The sequence below is a fragment of the Lynx canadensis genome, chromosome B2, assembly GCF_007474595.2.
Source record: "Lynx canadensis isolate LIC74 chromosome B2, mLynCan4.pri.v2, whole genome shotgun sequence".
Lineage (NCBI taxonomy): Eukaryota > Metazoa > Chordata > Mammalia > Carnivora > Felidae > Lynx > Lynx canadensis.
Genome location: NC_044307.1, coordinates 13,446,816 through 13,469,388, shown reverse-complemented (window position 1 = coordinate 13,469,388; position 22,573 = coordinate 13,446,816). Strand labels below are relative to the sequence as shown.

At 46.6% G+C, this 22,573-nt stretch overlaps 1 protein-coding gene across 3 annotated transcripts in view; it reads left to right on the top strand.

Moving 5' to 3' along the window:
- Window positions 1-22,573, top strand: part of JARID2 (jumonji and AT-rich interaction domain containing 2) — a 271,818-nt gene that overhangs the window by 152,823 nt on the left and 96,422 nt on the right. For 2 of the 3 annotated variants that reach the window (XM_032593108.1, XM_030314808.1), the window contains one exon: window positions 6,999-7,140. The exons of the other annotated variant lie outside the window; for it this stretch is intronic. In XM_032593108.1, the coding sequence (XP_032448999.1) occupies window positions 6,999-7,140 (142 nt within the window). The remainder of the gene's footprint in view (window positions 1-6,998; window positions 7,141-22,573) is intronic. 3 annotated transcript variants of the gene reach the window in all.

The window sequence follows — 22,573 nt, the reverse complement described above, 5'->3', positions numbered from 1 at the left end:
ATCTTCTTTGCCTATCCGGTGGCCCACCTTCTCCATGTTAATTGTTACTGTATCCGTTTCCTGTTTTTTGTTTTGTTTTTTTGTTTTTTTTGTTTGTTTGTTTTTTTTGTTTTTTGTTTTGTTTTTTTTTTTGCTAACCTCTTTTTCAAAATCTTGAGCCTGCAAAGGAGGTTCAGATCGTCCAGGAAGGTTTTATAGGGCAAGAGTAGTGGTGGTAAAGGGCTCCTGTGGGATTTATCTGTCTATTTACTTGTTGGGTGTTAAACTAACAAAAACCTGTGTTGTCTCTTTATCTTGGGGCTCTCGTGAGGGGTCATTGGGGTTATTTTTGGATTGCATTTTCTTGGTTGGAATGGGAAATCTCCATAGCTGACAAAGGGGAGCCCTATCTGCCCAGGGGCCAGTCCCCTGAGGGAAGGGATGATTATTTTCCACAAGCCGAGGTGTTAAACCACTTTCATTTGTGCTTCGTTGACCGTGAGTGTGGCAGTGACACCATGCCTCCCGACTGTCATTTGCTCTCACCCACCTCAGCGTTTTGATGTGGTGAGGATGTCCGTGGACCAGCCTGGGCTTGGCTTGGCACACCTCTGCGCTGCCCGCCCCGTTCCATGGAACCCTAACATCCATCCAAACGCTTAGCTGCTGACCCAAGTGTATAGGGTTGGGTTTAAAGTCCGAATTCCTGTCGAATCTGCAAAGCTGGCCCAAGCCAGATTTTCCCTGGCACCCCAAAGCAAAAAGCAAACCAGTTTTATTTTTTTTCTTTGACAATTTGGGTGAAAAACAGACTTTAGTTTTCACTAGTAATGACACTAGATTGTGCACTCTGAATATCTCAGGGAGGGTCCTACTTTGACAAGGGGATTCTTTTTCTAATTTTTCTCTCATCTCAAAGTGTGCCAGCCATCCCCATCCCCCAACACACACACACACACACACACACACACACACACACACACACACGCGCGCGCGCGCGCGCTGCAGCTGAAAATGAAAGCTCTCTTTGGATGCTTGACTGTTTAATATGTAATGTGATACCTTGTCTCGCAGTGACAGGGTGACAGACGGGCATTGGGCTGTATAATACAGAATTACCTTTTGTGCATCTCTTCTACAACAAAGCCCAATACATGGCCTCTCCCTAATATGCTAATACGTTTGGTGTGCTCCAGATGTTTTGGAAGCTAGGGAACAGCTTCAAAGGTCTCCTTATTTTCTCCCCCCTCACTTTAACCCATCTTTAGGCATTGCTTTTTGTGAAACAGAGGCATTCGATTTTCCTTTGGTTTTGTATTTTGTTATGTACGTGCAGCTAACGGGATGGCTGGTGAAACTTCTTTGTGTCTAAGATGTAAAATTATAAGGGCTGCGCATTTTAAGGCTCCCCCCCCCCCCCATGTTAGCAAAGGATTCCCATCTCTTCCTGCGCTGGTGTTCTAAAATCTATAGCTCTCCTCAGTTGTTTAAGCTGGAGTTCTTGAGCTAATGGGCTTTGGCCTTGTTTGTGTTTGGATTTTCCCACCCCCCTGTGTTCAGGCAAGAGGGAGCTCCTACTTGTACATCTCCAGCCGTCCAAAGGACAGGATTTCTTCTTAACCCTCTGCTGATGCTGTCCCAGGCATAGAAAAGAAGCCAGTTTTGGTGTCTTGCCTTGAAAGCCTTTTCATTTCTTGCTAATTTGTGAGATAGGCTGAAAAGCTCCGGAATTTGATGGCTCCATTCTGTCACACTCGATTCTTTGGGGTTCTCAGCGTGTGAGAACGGACACTGCGGTCATGGTGGCCGAGTGGTCTCAGGCCTGTGACCTGCCCCTCCTGTCAGCTGCTGGTGGCTAGCCAGGGTTGCAGGCGGTCCCCAAGCGGCCTTCCCTCGCGGTGGTTTGGAATTTTCAGCTCATATTTATTGCTTTTGTGAAAGACAATAGACGTGGTTTAATTTAAGTTCAACCTACTGAATATTAATCGAGGAGAACACGTGCTAATATGGGGAGAAGGGAATCTTTGGGCCATTCAATTTCCTCTGTTTAACCTCCTCTCCCAGTGAAGGTATGGGTTTGTCGGAGGGGAGGGGTTGGGGAAAATAAAATCATTTGGTGTCTTTGAAGGAGGGGATGCCGTTTTTGTTGTTTCTCATCAGCTAAAAATAATAATTCAAAAAATTGACGGCAGGGCTTTGTTAGGGAGAAGAAAAGGCAGTGCGCGTTAGCTTGCCTAATGTTCTGATAATGGCTCTTCTGCCCTGTGAAATTGTATTGCATCTTGCTGACCTAGCTCTTGTGGATTGGGCAGGCAGTATGATTTGGGTTAAAACACTCAAAATGAAATGGGGTGGCCACTACACCAGAGGTGTGACAGTAGGTGGGGGTTGGGGAACACAAAAGAAACCCAGGTCTGTCCAGCCATGTAGACTGCTTAACTAAAAATAAATCTTCGCTGTACAGGACGGGAAGACTGAAATTGAAAGTCGGTTGTGTGCAGCACAAATTGGTCTTGGCCCTTCAAAAGGCCGTGAAAAGCCGAGCTGCTTCCATTTGCATCGACAGGCAATCAGTTCCCGCTGTACGGGCCCCGGTTTCCCTGATCAGGAAAGCGAGTCAGACTTCTGTCTCTGAAATGGGTGTGAAATTTCATAATCCGGTTCCTCTGACTTTGCACTTGTCCGACTTTTGGAGGGGAGAAAAACATCCTGTGCCTTTTTACATTTACTTCTTTGTAAGCTTTTTTTTCCGTTGAGAGAGAGGGAGAAAGGGATAGAAAGACTCCTAAGCGGCCCCCGCAGTGCCAGAGTGGAGCCAGACAGATCTCACGAACCACGAGATCATGACCTGAGCTGAAGCCAAGAGTCGGACGCTTAACCGACTGAGCCACCTAGGCGCCCCTGAATGCTCTTCCTCCCCCACCAGAGTGCTACTTTCTTTCCCTCAGTATTATTGGCCATTGGCCCACTCTTTGAGCTTTGTGCGAAGTTGTGTAAAGAACCTTCTTTCCCTTCGCAAAAATCCCCGATGAAAGGTGGAAGAATGGCCCAACAGAACTGTGGGGTTGGACGCCTCACTGTGATTTGTGTCGTGATAGGTTGTGCAGTCCTCTTCGGTTTCCTCCCCTCTGGTTCACACTTGCACAGAGCCTCACAGTGGCTCAGGCCCCTCGGTCTTCTGGTGTGAACCTTGCTTTCCCCTACAATAGTGGTTCTCAAGGCAGCAAGCGTCAGCATCCTGTGGGGACTCGTGAGAGTAGGGACAGGCTGGGGGCGAGGCCCCGGGGACTGTGTTTGGAAACGGGATTCTGATTCATGGTCGAGTTTGAGAATCGGGTGTATAATCTGCCGAGGTGATTATTGGCAGAGGGGCGGGAATATAGCTGTCATTGAACTTTTCTCTGCTAAGTCATTCACTCCCTCACTAGCTGCTTACTCGTGCAGCAAATACGGAAGATCTTGTTCCGTACTGAACTGCACGGTCTGCCCCTGCCTCACCTGACTGCATGTAGCCCTCACTGGTTTCCCCCTTGATCCAAATACAGCTTCAAAACAACCCTTCTTCTTCCTCCTCCTTGACCAGCACCACCACCACCACCACCACCTGTTTTTGGCTTTGGTTTTTAGGTCTATTGCACATTCCAGGCTGGTGTTCCTTGCTGTAGTGGTTGGAAGCTTGCTTTCTGTCCCCGTTGATTCATCTCCACTGTCCTCCCCGTCCCTTTTTTCCTTGCCCGACAAGTGCGAGGTGTCTTCTTTGTGCATCCTGACTGATCCGTGTGTGTTTGTCGGTCGACCCCCTCACCTGAATTTAGATTTTGTGTGATGATGCCTGTATCCCCAGGGCCCCGGCACATGGTAGGGGTTAAGAAAATGAACAGGTGGGAAAAACTTGAAGAAAAATTACAGAAAAAAGAAAACGAATGGGTGAATTTCCGTTCTGTCCCTCCCTCTCTTTATTTTCCTTCGTGGACTTAGGGCCATTGAAAAATATGAGCTCCGCCAAGAGTAAGCTTATATTTAAGAGGCCTCTCTTCTATTAATTTTACATGCGGTTCTGTAATTGAGAATTTTTGTTTTGAATTTCCCGTCCTTTTCAAGTGTGCTCATTCACCCACCTCCACTTTACAAATAGGACGGGTATCCTTGGATCAGTTTCTTAATTTCTGAGTACTGTCTTGTATTCATACTACTGTTTTCAGTAGTCTTGCTCCCCACTCTGGGACCTTACTAAAGTGCTCTTTATGTAGTGTAGTTTTATGTGGTTAATACCTATGTTTTGTGTGTAGATTTAGTGTTTTAGAGCTTCATTAAGTAATCTAAAGGCAGGGAAGATTAATTTTCGTACATCTGACCGCGCCCCCCCCCCCCCCCCCCCCCCGAGAATATATCCCCAAATATTTCAAAAATTTATATAAAATTGTTGAATGTTCAGCTTTCAGTTGACTTAAAATCAAAAATGATTTCCTTCTCTGGGGCGCTTGGGTGGCTCAGTTGGTTAAACGTCCGTCTTCAGCTCGGGTCGCTATCTCCTGGTTCGTGAGTTCAAGTCCCACATCGGGCTCTCAGCGCAGAGCCCGCTTCAGATCCTTTGTCCCCACGTCTCTCTGCCCCTCCCCCATGCACGTTCTCTCTGTCTCTCTGTGTCTCTGTCTCTCTCAAAAATAAATACTAAAAATCGGGGCGCCTGGGTGGCGCAGTCGGTTAAGCGTCCGACTTCAGCCAGGTCACGATCTCGCGGTCCGTGGGTTCGAGCCCCGCGTCGGGCTCTGGGCTGATGGCTCGGAGCCTGGAGCCTGTTTCCGATTCTGTGTCTCCCTCTCTCTCTGCCCCTCCCCCGTTCATGCTCTGTCTCTCTCTGTCCCCCAAAAAATAAATAAACGTTGAAAAAAAAATAAATACTAAAAATAAATAAATAAATAAATAAATAAATAAATACTACAAAAAAAAATAAGGCATCTGACTCTTGATTCCAGCTTTGGTCATGATCTCTGCATGCTTGGGATTCTCTCTCTCCTTCTCCCTCTTCCCCTCCCTCGCTTGCACTTGTACACTCTTTCAAAATAAATAAATAAACTTAAAAAAACAAATGGTTTCTATCTCCACACTAGCTATATTTCAGATGCTCAATACCTATATGTGACCAGTGGCCACAGGAGTGGATAGCACAGACCATACTTCTGCCCTTCGACTCCTAGACATCCATATAATTAACGTCTCCTCTTTGCCTCCCAGCGCAAACTTCCCAAATTTCTTCCTCTTGGGGGGAAGTTGTGTATGTTTTCATTTCCATGTTGCAGCCCAGCCTCCCACAGCTGCCATGGGATTTATATTTATTGCATCGTATTAGATTGCCAACCGTAGAATATTACTCATTCTCCGAAATGATGTGAAAATAGATAACAAGGGAAGTGTATGCACACACAGGGTTTTGTTGCAACGTACTACGTCCTTTCCGACGACGTTCCCAAATCTGTAGAATCCTGTATTCTGTATAGTGTTGAGTGCCACGAATGGGAACCACTCGTATGTGTTTGACCCGAAAAGGGATTTAAACAGGGAACTAAGTACTTACAAAAAATTGGTGGAAGGGTTGGAAGATCAAAAATCAAGAGGCCACACTGTACTTTTTTGGCCTTGCTTAAAAGCCAAACGCTGATTCCCAGCTGCTGATGCCCATGAGGCTGGTGCCTAGATCGTGAAATTGGGGGCCAGTCACTGTGGACATTTGTGTTGGGCCAAGCTTCCCATTGCTAGGACTTAAGTCCTGTCCAGAACCCGAGATGCAGGAACATCTGCATGCTAGAAGACTGGCCAGGCTTTTTTTACTCAGCTGTCACCCGTTAGTGTGGCTTTAGTGTGGCTTTAGTGCTTATTAAAATACTTCAATATCCCTTGGCACGGCCCCTTCCCTGTGACCTTTCTCTAGTTCAGTTATTAAAAGCACATCACAGGGGCCCGTGGGTGTCTCAGTCAGTTAAGTGTCCGACTTCAGCTCAGGTCATGATTTCACAGTTCGTGAGTTCAAGTCCCACGTTGGGCTCTGTGCTGACAGCTCAGAGCCTGGAACCTGCTTCAGATCCTGTGTCTCCCTCCCCCTCTCTCTGCCCCTCATTCGTTCATATCCATTCTCTCTCTCTCTCTCTCTCTCTCAAAAATAAATACTAAAAAAATTGAAAAAAAGAAATCACATCTTTGGGTGGTCACAATACTCCCTCTTCTGCATGGCGTCCTATATGCAGTTCTAGAGAATCCTTATCCTTTGAGACCATCAAAGGTAAATGTGACTGTCTCCTGTAACGGACTACTAGGAAGATGAAGTTGTGTAGTAGGATTTCTAGTTAATAACCTAAGCTGTGGCTCCAAAATACTGATGCGTTTGCTTGTGTGGTTCCTGAAGGCCATTCCAGAAAGGATTTCAGTGTCTTCAGCCCTTTGAAGGAAAACTAGTTCAACTCGGTAACACACGAGGTGCCTTTCTTTCCACCACCCACCCCAGCCTCAAAAGATGTTTATGTATTTTGAAAAGAACCCCGCAGTATACTGTGTTACAGAACTCTGCTTGGATTTCTTACTGTTGAAACTACTTCCTGGGCCTAAAGTAGGATGAAGTGTCCCACTCAGAAGGGACCTGTACCCTTTTCTTTTTTAAAAAAAAATTTTTAAAAACATGTTTATTTTTGAGACATAAAAGTTTGAGCGGGGGAGGGGCAGAGAGAGAGAGAGGGAGACACAGAATCCGAAGCTGGCTCCAGGCTCTGCCCTGTCAGCACAGAGCCCTACCTGGGGCTCGAACCCAGGAACCACGAGCTCATGACCTGAGCTGAAGTCGGACACTCAACCGACTGAGCCCCCCCGCCCCCCCCCCCCCCAGGTGCCCCAGGACTTGTACCTTTTAATCCTGTTCTTCCCAAATTCTGGTCTGTCCTCATCAGCCGTTGTGTGAGGGGTAACTGTGGTAAAGCGCTGCTTCCTGATGTCATGTGTTTTAAGTGTTTGTCCCCTTTTCTCACCTGTAGGGCTCCTTGGTCATGGCCAGTCTAAGGGATTAGGACCAGCGTCAGAACAGTCAGAGAATGAGAAGGACGATGCATCCCAGGTGTCCTCAACTAGCAACGATGTTAGTTCTTCAGATTTTGAAGAAGGGCCGTCGAGGAAAAGGTTAGTACCCAAGGCTGAAAATGCTGACGCCTTAAACCAGGGACCTCAAACCAGGCGCCAGGTTTTCCCACAGGGAACACACTCGGGCCCCCTCACCCTGCCTCCTGGTTTTCTCAGAGGAGCCAGGGTTCTGGATGTGTCACAGCCCATGTCCTGGTTTCTAAGTATTGTCCACCAATTGTCATGAAAAATGAACACACTTCAGCAGATGATCTGGGCCTCACAGAACCTCTTCTTGGCCTGAGAATTGGCCCTGAGGGTTTACCGACTAGTAATTCTTGTCTTCACTGATCCTTTTCATCGACTCTCCCGTTTGTGGAGTCCATTCAATGCTATTTCTTTTTGCCATGTCTGAGGAGAGCTGTTCCTAACCGCGTGAAGAACGAAATGTGGTGTTCCTGAAAATTTTCTCCCTCCTCAGGAAAGCAGAACGGCTTGGTGTTCAACTCTGTCAGCAGTGGCGGAATCATTCATGAAACTTTTAATTTACCAGGTTTTTATTTTTTATTTTTTTTTAATTTAAGGACTTTCCTGAATAATAAGCTTGTGAGAGTTTGATAGGGAAGTTGGCTATGAGAGCTTGATAAGCTTGTGGTTTCCTGGTCAAACAGCAGCAGCGACATTATATAATGCTTTTAGTCCGGTGTTTCAAAATCCCCTTGCTGATCACCTGCCTTATTTCATTCCTCATGTGTTGTGTTGTGTCCCTCCCCTCCCTTTAGAATTTATATTTCATTTTTCTTTCTTTCTTTCTTTCTTTCTTTCTTTCTTTCTTTCTTTCTTTCTTTCTTTCTTTCTTTCTATTTTTTCTATTTTTTCTATTTTTTCTTTCTTTCTGTTTTTCTTTCTTTCTTTCATTTTTTCTAAATTACCTTTCGGAAACGATCTAGATGCGTGTATCTAACAAAGAACTGAACAGAGTGGAAATTAAGAGGAAAGGAATGGATTGGCCATGGGTTAGGTATTCCAAATCCTTAACAGAACTGGACTTTGGTCTGAACGTTGACGTGATCGCTCAGTCTTCTTGTATTTGCCTCCATCATGCAGTGTCTTCGTTTGGAAAACCCGTGTTGCGTTTTCTCTTAATTCTTGGCACTGCGTCTGAGAAGAGGTCCCAGATTTGTTATTAGTACACTCAGCAAGCATATGTAAGAAGTTTCTCTGCCAGTGTATTGGGCCTTGCAAGTTACTTACTCTCTTTACAGACCCTTGAGTGAGTGTCTCAGCGACAAGCCTATTACGTTTCAGATACTGGGCCACAAACACTCTCGCTCTGCCCCAGTTTGAGAAATGCATCCTCACAAGAGAGGGAATTCGAGAATGTGTGTTATAAATCCCCTCAGTAAATATATTGGAACGTGTAATGATATTATCCATGCTTGCAAACATGGGTGGGTGGTCATGCATCTGGCATCTTTCATCACTGTTTGGGGAGCAGAATTCTATGAGTGGGGTTGGAAATGTCAGTCCCCGCTCCTTTAGCCGCATGGCTGTCAATCACTCTCACCTCCAGAAAGATCCTGCCAGCATGGGGGGGTGGTGTCCGAGATCAGTCGGTTTCATTCTCTTGGTCGGTTTCATTCTCTTGGTCGGTTTCATTCTCTTGGTCGAAGGGGGTCGCTGGCCCTTTGTCCTTGACCCCAGCGCCTTTCTCCGGTGCTGCTGGCCTCCTCTTTGCACGGTGCTGTGTAGTAGCTGTGCAGCAGCTGTATGCAAATCAGTCCTTTTAACTTTTGTTCTCCAGGACAGTGGAAAAGAGAAATTTTGTTCAGGGTGAATCTCAGGAAAACGTGACCATCGCTAATCTGCTTTAATTAGTGTGCCAAGTAACTTGTTTTACGGGATTAAGGATTCATAGCTGCATTTCATTTGGTTATAATCACACTCTACTTAGTGAAATCCATCAGGGACATAATGTAGGTTATGGTTTGACAGGTTAGGTTAGATTTTGGGCTGGTCTGGGGTGGTCTGGATTTTGACAGGAGGTGGGGGGGCTTTGTAGTTTACCAATAAATAGGTGGGGTAGTTAGGGCTAAAATTTCTTGCAGGGTTCTAGGGTACGTCGCGAATACAAAATAATAATGCTTTCTGGCTTTCAAAGAGCTCGTTTGTTTTGATCTCCACTTCATTGGTGTTTGGCATGAACCGTGCCTTCCGAGGCACATCGTTAGAACTGGAATCCGAATTCCTGGGGCTTTGTCAGTGCTCTGCCAGACTTCAGTGCTCAGCCTTCCTTTATCTTTCACCTATTAGACCTTTTTAAATAATCGAATAGGGTGTCGTGTAGTGTGCTGTCTCTGCTGATGACTGGTCAAGCTCAGAGTACCTGCCTAAGGTCGTTGTTTCCAAATGTCACTTGGAGCATTTGGTGGATTGTTGATTAGATGCTACTTTTTACCGTGTGTCTAACGTTCCCTGAGCCTTGTGTATATATAGTGTGTGTGTGTATGGTCGAGAGGAGCAAATCTTGTGATGGACCACTTGGGTTCTCTGTAGGCATTTAGACTGTGTGGGACAACACACGGAATCCTAAAACTTGGAGGGCCATGATTTATGTCTTTGCTCTGAACACAGCCTTCTCTTTGAGCATTGCTAGCCATTCTTGTACAGTTAATTGCTCTTCCTAAATACATGGTTTTTAGGATCACCACTTAATATGCCTTTTGTCTTGGGAGTGGAGGGAAGAGAGAATTTGTGTTTGAGTTTTGTAAGAAAAATTAAGATACGAAGTGTAGACTAGGCCAGCCTCAGTTAGACCTTGCCTTGAGTTTCCAACCTGGAAATGAGAGCAATTCCATTTTCTGATGATGCCTGTCATGTGATTTTCAAGTGTTCAGTGCAAACATGTCATGTGTTTACAAAGTGTTATTTTGGTACAGGAACATCTCCCCCTCCCCCCTCTCTGAGCTACATTTGGCCCTGTGTACTTGGTGCCATTGGTTTTACTGGACATTGGGGATCTTTTTGGCATACAGAAAGCAAAAGAATCCAGAGTTCTAAAGGACTTATTTTTTCTTTATTGAGGCAAACATGAAAGGTATCCAGCCATCGGAAGGTAGTCCTCTGAAATCTTTGTCCACTCTTTGTAAAACAAAAGCCACCCTCTCTAGAAGCCCTTTGCCTCTTTGATGGACAAGACATCCCAGCCACTGATGATCTCTGGAGGACTCTGAGCTGGTGGGAGTCCCTACCTGTTGATTTTCCTTGTCTTTTGATCATTGGGGTGGATGCCATTAAAAGATACGCATTAATGTAGTGTTAATGTTCAGAACGGAAACATTATAGAAACTTTTGAGCTTTTAATCAGCACCTTCTGATCCCGATGGTGGCCATGCCTACCTGGTTCCTTTCCCTCCCCATCCTGTTGCATGGACAGTGCCTGTCCTGTTACTTTTTGCAGGGCACACAAGTTTTACGAGAGTCAAGTGTATCTGAGTATTTTTAGAAGCCAGACTGGACAGATTCTGTCAGTCAGGTGTGGAAAGACTCAGATGGTGATGGGAATATGGATTACTTTTTAGGAACAGTGAGGACTGGAGCTAGACTATGTGGCTTGTTGTTCGGGCCCAGCATCTATTTGTCCCGTGCCTTTGGACAGGTTCTTGTAGCATTGCTGGGCTGCAGTTTCCTTATTTGTTAAAATATCTTTTTTTTTTTAATGTTTATTTTTGAGACAATGAGAGAGACAGAGTGCAAGCAGCGGAGGGGCAGACAGAGGGGAGACACAGAATCCGAAGCAGGCTCCAGGTCCTGAGCTGTCAGCCCAGAGCTCGACGCGGGGCTCGGACTCCCGAACCGCGAGATTGTGACCTGAGCTGAAGTCGGATGCTCAACCGACTGAGCCACCCAGGCGCCCCTAAAATGTCTTTTTAAGAGTAGTAACCACCTCTTGGTGGTTTTGTGCACCGCACAAAGTGAATTTGTGAAGAGCCCTTAGGTATGTGATGCATACCATGTATCAGATGCTGTATTATTAGTGATTGTCGCTGAATGACACCTGAATTGTACGTGAGCATGCGCATTTACTGGGAACTTCTCAAACACGTTTTAGAGGAATTTTGATTTCTACAAACTGCGGTAATCACTGTGGTGACACTGTCACCACCATCTGTGGGCAGATGGAAGAGTGTAGGCGGGTATCTCTTCTGAAGTTCCTGAGTCACAGGAAGGGACCCTATGGCTTTTAGTGTGGATTTCCTCCACGGAGGTTGGCGTAACCAGGTTATTTGCCTGCGTGAAGCAGTCCTGAATGGGATGAGGTTCAAGGTTGCGAAGATGGGCTGTTGGTGAGCAGATTCCGTCTCCACCATGCACCTTGCTGCCAGGGAGGCTTCTGTTTTGCTAGTACCAATGGCTAAGATCCCTGACTCACTTTGAAAGAAAACTCTAAGAGAGTCTAGTGAACTAGCAAAAAGGGGGGGGGGGCAGGGGCGGGTTTCTTGTTAAAGAGCTTAGGCCATTGATGATACAAGACTCGAGTTCACAGATCGTCCCACTGCAGTGGACTGGGTTTTGAATAGGAGAATCATCTTAAGAGGGAGGGTGCCATGACTTAGGTGCATTGAGTTTCTGGTTACAAATACGTGTTGAAGATGGTGAGCCTTCTCCTGGGCTTTTGGAATAGGTATTCCTTTCATAGCTGAAGAGTCAGTACAGATGCGTTCCTCATTTCTGTTCTGAGTTACTTGGGTGATACAAGATACTTTTCTACCTCCAGATTTGGAAGGAGGATAGGTCCAAATGCATAGCGTTCTTTCTTGGCACTGTTAGGCATTGGAGTTATTCACTGTGAACATCCTGAAGAATTAGAATTTTTAAAAGTCTAAATGTTTGCTTCCCTTTAACAAAATGCATTATTAGTCCAGTTTAATTCTTAATTTTTTATTTTTTAAATGTTTATTTTTGAGAGAGAGAGTGCGAGCAGCAGGGGAGCGGCAGAGAAAGGGAGACACAGAATCCAAAGCAGTCTCCAGGCTCTGAGCTGTCAGCGCAGCGGGGCTTGAACTCACAAACTGCAAGATCATGACCTGAGCCAAGGTCGGACACTCAACTGACTGAGCCACCCACGGGCCCAAGTAGTCCAGTGTAATGTTAAAGATACTTTAACTTGCTGTTACTGCCAAGATTGAAAGCAAAACAAGCAACAAATAGCCTTAGATCTGTTCCTCTTAATCTTTGGTTTAGAGTTAGACGCTTCCACTGACCAGGGTATTACAGATGGTTTTGTCGTTACAGCCTTGAAGACTATTTTACCTAGTAGAGACGAGTACTATTAACATTTTTTAATTCTACAGCTATCTTGACTAAGATCTAGACTCTACTTATGGGAAGTAAAGAGGGGACAAAATTGCAGAATGGATTATTATGTGGGATCTCTAATAACCACTGAAAATAATTGTGGAGTTATATATAGGGTAAATGGAGATGTGTCAAGCCTGTCTACTTTTCTTTCCTTCTTGTAGATCTGTCTTTCCAGGGTCATTTTCCTTTTGCCTGACAGGACTTTAAATATTTACTAGTCTGCTGGTGTTGGATTACTCTTCCAGCTTTAATGTAAGAATTATAGGATTATTTCCAGTTCTAAGAAGTTTACCTTCATTTTATTTTTTTAAAAATTTATTTATTTATTTTGATCGAGCGAGCCGTGGGGGGGGGGGATTTCAGGCAGGATCTGCACCCCCAGCGTAGAGCCTCAAGTGGGGCTGAAACTCACGAACTGTGAGATCATGACCTGAGCCGAAGTTGGACGCTCAACTGACTGAGCGCCCCAGGTCCCCCAGTAATTTACCTTCATTTTAAAAAGATATTTTGCGCATTATAGGATTTTAGGGGGGTGTCCCCGCTCCTGGCCTGAGGTATTTTAATGTCCACTGTCTCCTGTTTTGCATGGTTTCCAACAAGAAGTCTGCTGTCACTCTTTTTTTCTTTTTTTAAAACCCTCTCCAAGAAGTATCATTTTTCCCAGTCTACTTTTTAAGATTTTCTTCTTCTTAATCATACCATACCATACCATGTCCCTCGGAATAGTTTGTTTCTTGTGTTTAGAGTTCACTGAACTTCTTTGTTCTGTAAATTTTGTCAGTTTGGGAAACATCAGAGGTAGTAATTTTGTGAATATCTGTTAGTGTGTGTTCTTTTCCCCTTTAGGTTTTTCAGTTGCGCGTCTATTTGGGTTGGGCTGCTTGCTCTTTGAGGCTCTGTTCGTTTCATCCCCGTTTTCGGCCCCCCCCCCCCCATGTTTTACTTTAGGTAGTTTTTTTTTTTTTTCCTTTTAATTTTTTAATGTTTATTCACATTTGAGAGAGACACAGAGACAGAGTGTGAGTGGAGAAGGGGCAAAGAGAGCTAGACACAGAATCCGAAGCAGACTCCAGGCTCTGAGCTGTCAGCACACAGGCCAACGCGGGGCTCGAACTCAGAAACTGCGAGATCATGACCTGAGCTGAAGTCGGATGCTTAACCGACTGAGCCACCCAGGCACCCGTAGTTTCTACCCATTATCTGTAGAAGTGTATTTTTTTTTTTTTTTTTCTTTTTAACCTCAGATTTTTATCTCCAGAAGTTAGATTTTGGTCTTTCTGAGTAATCTTCAGTGGCCCTCCTGTGCTTACTCTCTACTTTCTTGAACTCATGGAGCACAGTGACAGTAGAGGTTTTAGTACACGTGTCTGCTAATTCTATCAGCTGTGTTATTCAGGAGTCAGTTTGGGATTGACTGATGTTTGGCCTCATTAGAGGTCATATTTTCCTGCTCTTTTGTTTGCCTGATGATTTCTTCTTGGATGTCCGGCAGCACACATTTTCCTTTGGGTTCTGTCTGGATGCGTTTGTATTTCTCTACCTGTTCTTGAGCGTTGCCCTAAGGTGTGATGAAGTTCGTAGGAAGCCGTTTGGTCCTTTTGGATCTTGGCATTTCAGCTTTGTTGGATAGAGCCAGAGCCGTGTTTTCTGTAGGGTTAAGTTCGTCCCACTGCTCAGGCACGAGGAGTCCTCGCTGCCCTGGGAGCTAATGGCATTTGCTGTTTTGGCTAGTAGGTACAGGCACTGTTCCCGGTGCTGTGTGGGATTCGGTGACTGTTACCTCTAATTGTTTCTCGTGGTATTTTTGCATTCAGTCGTTTCCTGACGAGTGCCTGCTGGTACTCTGTGAATACTTGAGGAGCCTCCAGAATTTTCTGTGTGGCCCTCTCCCTTCCAGGACTCTGCCTTACAGATTCTCTTCCATACCTTGGCCTTCGCAAACTCCCAGCTCCTTTTTGCTCAATTTCGATTCCTCTAACCCCTGCTTGAATTGCCCCGTCCGTGGGCTGTGGTCCTGATCTGTTGACCAGGGCCCCAGTCCTGATCTGTTGAGGATCACAGTGCTTTGTTTTGTGACTTCCATTGTCTTGTGAGGATTTTTAGTTTCTTTCAGGCGGTACGTTAAGTCCTGTCCCTGTCGTTCTGTTCCTTGAACGTTGAGTGAGAGGGAGAAGGGTACCACCAGGAAACGTAACTGCCGTGTTTGCACTTTATCTTAGTCATGGTCCTAACCTTTCCAATTTTGTTAGTCATTAAAAGAAGAAAAGAGTGAATTGCATAAGTAATCTCTGACGCACTGTAGGAGAATCTCAAAATAAAGAAGCAATTGATCTATAAATAGCAAGTCCCGCAGCTCTGCAAGAGAGCGTGTGACTATTAGGAATACTTGAGACTCTTTGAAGTTCTAGAACCTCTGTTTCTAAAAGAGGAAGAACGGCTTAGTGAATAGAACATATGGTGCTTAATCAATCTGACCTTAATCCTGACGAGACACCTGGAAGGTTTTATTATCCCTCTTTCATAGCCGAGTCAACAAATTTTGAAAATACTTAACTGGTAACACCTTTTTCTTTCTTTTCTTTTTCTTTTCTTTTTTCCTTCTTTTCTTTTCTCTCTTCTTTTCTCTCTCTCTTTCTCTTTTCTCTCTCCCATCCCTCCCTCCCTCCCTCCCTCCCTCCCTCCCTTCCTTCCTTCCTTCCTTCCTTCCTTCCTTCCTTCCTTTCTTCCTGAGGGGTGGGGAGAGAGGCCAAACATGAGCAGGGGAGGGCAGAGAAACCCAGAATCCGAAACAGGCTCCAGGCTCTGAGCTGTCAGCACAGAGCCTGATGCGGGGCTGGAACACATGAACCATGAGATCATGACCTGGGCCGAAGTTGGACGCTTAACCGACTGAGCCACCCGGGCACCCCAGTGACACATTTCTTAGAAGTAGCAAAGTCAGGGTTGGAATCCAACACTTCATATCTATAATGCCTGGACTTTTCCACTACAGCACATCCCCTTCCATTGGGTCCTTCAAATGTAGGTCTTATTTTTTCAGGTACCTGTGGGACAGACAGATTCCAGAAGGACACTCCTTTGGGGCCAGCAGCACCTGGCTTGGTGAACTGAACCATGGCTGAGTCACACCCTGTCTCGCCGAGCATGTTTGTGCGATGCACACTCCGTGTGGCCCCCTCACATCTTAGTAAATGTTTTCTTCTCTGCCAAGTGTTTGTATTCCTTCTTTCATGAATTAAAAATTCTTTTTTTTCTGCATTGTAAACCAAGCAGTAAATAGAAAGAGGGGGAAAGCTTTAACTTGAGTAAAACACATTTTGCTTTTGCATCCTTTCTGGAGTCCTCCAGTATTCGAGGTTACAGGTCGTGCTTTTCACGCACAGGGGCACTGGGGAGAGGTCCATCCTGGATGCGAGAACATTCAGGACCTAGTTGACTCTTCCTTTCAGGTGGCTGTTCCAAACAGATCTGTGACTAATTTATGACTGTAGTGGGTTGTTCCCATGTTCCTCTGGGAGGATCCTCTTTGATTTTGGCTTTTCAGTAGTTTGGCGTTGGTGGGCTCTGAGGGGCAAGAGTTCAAGTATTGGCCCACCTCGTGGTGGCTGCTTTATGGACGCATTTCTTACAATGCAGGTTTGGGAGGGGAGTCTCTATCTGTAGCTCTTCATACCTTACCCTTGATCTTAAGCACTGGCCCAGATAAAATGGTCACTGACGTGAAGCTGAAGGTCAGATGTCTTCGGTCGGTCGAGTAGCGGAGGGATATCAGATCATTTCAGATTATGCCAGAGATTTCCAGTGGTTGAAGCATGCACGTGTTCTGTTCACTGCAGGATAGCACATGCAGCTCTCCCACGTTCGTGGTTAGGTTTTTTCCCTGCAGCTAGAGCCCTGGGCTGCTGTTCAGATCTCTCAGATGATTTTCACCAATTCTCTCCCTCGCCCTCCGCCCTCCCTAACTCATGGCACGGGTTCTCTCTATTAAAAAGAACCCCCCCCCCCTTCTGTTGCCCGTGGTGAATAGAGCCTGGCTGCGGCCCCATCTGCAAAACAAAGGGAGCCGCTGTAATAAACATAACGTCTGACTGGTTTTGTGCACGAAATTACTTAAGGGAGGTTTATGGGATTCCCCATCTCCCCTGCCTAGCTTAGAATTTTAACTGCTTGGCAGATCGGTCCTTAGGTGGCATGATCCGGGGGTTACAAAATAATCTTCTGCGGCCTTCTCTCACGTTACTGGTGTATCTTGAGGCCATCCTGGTCTTCCTTCTCACACACGTTGGGCCTCTCTGACTCCGTACGCGAATCGTGTCTAAAGGTACCAGGCAGCCCCCTTTACGGAGGCCCAGAGGTGCAACCCAGCCCTCTGTCTGGCAAGACAGCGGAGGTCCACGTGGATTTTTGGGGGTGTGGGGTAGAGTTTGTTGGTTGTTAGGAAATCCAGAATATCCGAGTCAGGGTGGAGTTGGACACTGTAGAAGGAAGAACCTGCAACGAGGGGGCATGTGAAGTTCCCGGGTGACCGAGCAAACTCAGGCTGGTGTTTGGAGGTTGCCTTGAAAGAACGTGCATGGGTTGGGTCCAGGAGTTAGGTTTAAATGGCAGGGTAGACTTGTAGGTTCCCTTTGGAATGTTCTCGTCCCCCTTCCTTCTATCCTCTATCTCTAGCTGAAGCAAAGGCTTGTTGTTACTACCCAGCCAGGATGCAAGGGCTGAGCCTCTTCGTGCTTGCGTTTCGCCCTGGATCGGATGTCTGGGATGCGGGAGCTGGGGCACCGTGTCACTTGACTCATGCCGACTCCTGTCATCCTGAGGAATGGCGGGGAGGGGGTGGGAAATAAGCCTAGAGGGTAGTGTTCCAGGGCTCTGGGCACCCATGCCGGTTGGCACGTTGGTGCTGTGGTCCCAGCCGCCCTGTCTTCGGCTGCGTCTCCTTATCTGCTTTCCTGGCCCTGGAACGGCTATCCTAGTGAAACTGTCTCCCTCCTCTCCTCCTTCTAGGCCGTGTGGCGGGGACTCGGTGCTTGGCCTCCTGGGCCCCTGTTGCTGGCTTCCCTTCTTGCCAGTCACCAGTTAGTAGGTGTATCCCCAGAACCAGGACTCCGGGGGAGGGGGGCTCACAGCCACCTGGCCTCTAGGAGGTGAAAACTGCTTTCGGAGCACGGGCCTCCTCCCCCACATCCCAGGAGGCCACCCTCCCTGGGACGGCCTTCCCAGGCCTTGGTGTACAGGAGGTTTTTAAAACTCTTAGATCATAGCCCCCAGGCATGTGTAGACTATTTGTATCCAGCCTGTAGATCTTAAGGCGGGTGATACCAGGGTGAGACGCTGGTGTCTGAATGATCCTCAGAGCTTGAGGATTTAAGTTGGAACACGTTTTCCTGGCACAGTCTTGCAGTGAGGCCCTTGATTAGAAATTGGGGAAAAGAAAAATTAAACGTTAGAATCTGAGATTAGGTTTGGATCCCAGCTTGTCCTCTTAGCTCTCCATGAGAGAGTCATCCCCCCTCGCCCCCTGCCATACCCCCTTCGCAGGGTGGCCACAATGAACACTCAATACAGCACTTACACACTCGCAGCATGCCTATATAAATACGTGTGCAGTTCAGTGCCGGCCGTCGCTCTAAATTCATCACATGTGATAGTCCCGTTTAATTCTCCTAGCAAACCCCGTGGGATCGGTCTTTTACTATCATCCCATTTTACTGATGAGAAAACTGAGGCACAGCGTGCACTGTGCACAAGATAAAGAGCTTCTGGCACATCGTCAGGACTCAGGAAATGGTTTCTGTCACCTTGAGTAAATCCGTAAAGAGCCATCGTGGAGTGGTGCTGATGGAGAGAGACAGAAGGGTTGTGTTTTCAAGAGTGTTTGGAACAGCCTGAGAATTCTGCAGTCTGGGCACAGTGATCCCGTTTTAACTCTCAGAGGAGTGTGACCCTTGGAGTGTCCAAGGGCGCAATTCATAATTCAAAATTCGAGTTGTTTGCCAAGTCCTGGGATGGAGCTTTAAAAAAAAAAAAAAAAAGATTCGTGGAGCCTGATCTTGTGGTCCAGGGGACCTCCAGTCCAGGGAGAGGAAACCGAAGCAGCTGGTTTCCAGTGCTGGGTGGTGAGCGCCACGGTAAGATGTGACATCCGTGGACCCGGACTGAAGAGCGGGCAGGGTTGTCTAGGGACATTGGGGCATCCATAAGGTGACCTGTCCACAGAGTCTTTCCTTCCACGGAGAGCAAAGGAGACTCTTGCTGTGTTTTAGGACCCCACGCTAGAGCGGGGGGGGGGGGGGAGGGGGGAGTCTTGTGACTTCCTGACAGAATGTTAGGAACCTGTGCCAGTGTCTCAGCCAAAATAATGCAGAGAGAAAGAGACAGACAGAGACAGGCCTAGGGCTCCACTGACCGGTGCCTTGTGTGCTAGGCTACTTGGCTTTCCCAGCTCCTCCCCGGCCCTGAGCCTCTGCATTGTCCTGGGCTGGGATTGGGCCTTGACACGTGAAGTGGTTCCAAAGGCTCTGTAGCAGGCTGCTTCTGGAAAAAGGTCTTTGTGCTTCAGTGGTGTATCTGACCTCACCAGAGGACTGGGAGAAGGCAGGGTTTATTTACTTAACTTTTCTTTATCAATATGGTGAGCCGGAGACCAGAGGGTTAGTTGATATTTTGAAAAGGCACACGTGGATGGTTATGGGATCAGGGGAAGGGTATTGGGTCCCAGTCTAGTTGTTTCTGTCTTGTTGAAGCCTTAGAATTGACACGGTGTTATTGTAGTTGATTTTAGAAGACTCATGTGTAAGAGCACGGGGCACCTCTCACACCCCCTCACCACCCCTTCCTGGGTATAGAAATGACACATTGACCAGGGGTCCTGCAGAGACAGTGCTGTGGGCTGGGAGCTGTGTAGGCCTCAGGGTGGAAAGGGCCAGCTAGACAGCCTGGCAGTCCCCGATAGCCCAGATGGTCCTTAAATGAAAGAATCTATCTCAGCCCTAGATAGGAGCCTCGGATGCTTTAAACCTTGGTCCCTGAGTCGGTCTAAGCCAGGATGTGTTCCCAGGCACTGAATCTATTTGTTGGATGACAGCATTAGCTTTTGTTGATCATATAGGTGGAGACAGACCGACTCCCTGTCTTCACCTTAGTAAATAAAAGACAAACCCCAATCTGGATTTGTATTTTATTTTCCTTATATACCAGGGGAAGGGTTGACTTGAACATGAGGTCCAGGGCTAATTAAAAGGGAGGGTGGGGGTGGGGAGGGGAACTATCACTGTCCTTTTCTGGTTTTTATCAGAAGGCTTTTAGTATAAACTCCCATTGGCTCCATCCTGTCTTGAGTTTTAAAGTTAGCATGGAATTTCGATCTTTGTGTGTCAAAGCACCACCTGTCTGGCCTTGGGTAATTAGGGGTGGGGTAATGCTTACACAGATAGGGCTCACAGTACCTAGGGGTCCAAAGCAGGGAGAACATCCATCTTTCCATCCTTGTGCAGCTTATCTTTAAGTTTACTGTTCACGCTGATGTTTTTGGAATTTGTATGAAGCTTTTCGTTGGTGGAGCTGGGCTCCTCTTCCCTCGTTTTTGTTGTTTTCCCTGACAAATGTGGGATTCTGTCTAGAGAAGTCTTTGTAGATCCTCGGTTCTCCTGCATAAACACACACCACTATCCTACAGGCCGGCGCACGTGGGTCTTCCGCATGAAGGAAGGAACCGGAAGCCTGGGGCCTGCCCCAACGCAGGTGTGTCCTGTGTAGGGTTACAGATTGGCCAAACACCTCTGATTTAATTGGCCGGCAGTCATCGCTGATGACAAATTTTTAGACACTTGTGGGAGTGGGCAGCTGCCCCCCGAAATTTGCTTGAGGTTCCTGGTGAGCACGCAGGCTTCTGGCCACATTTATTTAAGGAAAATGGCTTGTGAATTTCATCTGAGGTGGTTTCATTAGTGCTGTGGCCATTTCCTTTTTCCGTTACCTCGGAGATCTGATTGCAGGGGTATCCCTTTTACCTCCCATGCAGATTCTGATCTAGCTTGTGGTTGCCACGGAAACCGGGTACCGGTTTCTTGCCTTCTTCCTGTATCCCGGCTCCTCTTAATCTCTTAAATATGAATGCCTGTGCCACGTGCTTCTGACATCCCCCCCTTCCCCCCTGCACAGGACAAGTGTAAACCTGTCCCTGATCTTTGCAGCAGTATCTGGCCCTCCTGGAAACATCTTATCAGTTCGGGAGTTTTCCTTGATGAAATCGAGAGGGAGGGAAATAGACACTGGTTCCAGACGGCTCACATGCAAGGCGCTGGATGCGGCTTTGTGAGGTTTGGAGGCACCTTGTCTGTGAAGGGGGTGACGTGACAGCCGTTTGTGTCACTTGTGGTTCACATGTGCCTGGGTTGTTAGAGGTGGCTTTTTATGCAGAGCATTCCTTGTCAGTACCCCCTCCCCCCTTCCCCCCTGCTGCTTTGCAGCTCCATTAAAAGCCGTGTACGTTGTTGTTGCCTCTTGGATGGGAAGAGAATGTTCCTGCCTTGAGCACCCAGCTCTGTTCCCTCCCTCTCAATTCTAGAGCTGGGCCCAAGGGTAGGGGGTGGCTGGAGAGATTCTCAGAGGACCGGCTAAGGAGGCGAGGCAGCCCTAAATGACTTGTTAGGGGGAGCATCTGGTTGGCTTCTGATGTCAGAAATGTAAAGAATCCTAATCAGAAGTCGTGCCCCGCGCCCCTCCCCCCCAAGGTAAATATCAGGCGAGAATATTTTCTCTTTTGTTTTCGATTCAGTTGCTTTGATTTGCACAAGATAGAATCTTTTAAAGAGTGTAATCCTCATAAAATCCCTTGATCTGTGTCTCATGAAGCTTAAAGCCTGTTGCAGGGAATGGGTGTAGAGTCAGGGTCATCAGGGTGGGGAAGAAACGGGCGATCTCCCCATCTGGTCCTGCTCACTCGTCCTTCACGCTTTTTTAAAAATTAGTTTATTTTCGGGGCGCCTGGGTGGCGCAGTCGGTTAAGCGTCCGACTTCAGCCAGGTCACGATCTCGCGGTCCGTGAGTTCGAGCCCCGCGTCGGGCTCTGGGCTGATGGCTCAGAGCCTGGAGCCTGTTTCCGATTCTGTGTCTCCCTCTCTCTCTGCCCCTCCCCCGTTCATGCTCTGTCTCGCTCTGTCCCAAAAATAAATAAACGTTGAAAAAAAAAAAATTTAAAAAAAAAAATTTATTTTCCTTCAAGCTTTTAAAAAGCTCTGGCCCTCAGCTTCCTCAAATGGGATCCACCCTTTGTATCTTTGTATCCCCAACTACTGGCAGGGTATCTGATAAATGCAGTAAGTATTTGTAGGGTTTTTTTTGTTTTGTTTTGTTTTTTGTTTTTTTAATGAATGTAAACCACTTCCACCAGTAAGTAGCCAAATAAAGCATAAGGAAAGGAAATCCTCTGGGAGGATTTGAGAAGCCTATTTTCCTGTTTAGAATCTTCCAGATCTTTCACATCCACTTTATCCTACTGGAAGGTAGGTAGGTGCCTGGGTTAAGTTTGCACATTGTGTGCTTTTGAAGTATTTCCCGTAGTTATTTGTCTTGCTTTAAAGGTTTAGGAGCAAACAAAGTCCTTTTTTGGTAGTTATATAATTTTCCTATCTTTCATACTGCTCTCCCCCCCCCCCCCAATTCCTTCATCCTTCTTACCTCCCTTTGGTTCTGTAAATACTCCCTGAGACCAAAAATGGGTTTAGGATATAAATAATAAAGAAGGGCCTGTTTCTACTTTTGCAGCCCATTCAGGGGGCTCAAACTACTATAGTATAAGGTCACTGAATTTTCACTTAGCATCATCAATCAGTGATGCTGAGGGAAGGGAAAAATGTCTTCTTGCCCCAAAGCCCTGTGGTACCAGCTTAAGGTAGACTATACAGTTTTCTGCTCTCTTTAAAATTTTCAAATCTTGAAGCTGATTATGATTCTGTGATGATAATTATTCTCTGATAATAATGGTGTTAAGGCTATATCTGGCTTTTTCTCCTGTTACCCTCCCAGATTTCGCTTTCTCCCCCAAAGGTACCTGACCTCGCTTTTGTGTTCTTGGAGTTAATTTTGGGGAGGGGGGTGGACTGTGTAAAGTTTCAATAGCCTGTAGGACGAC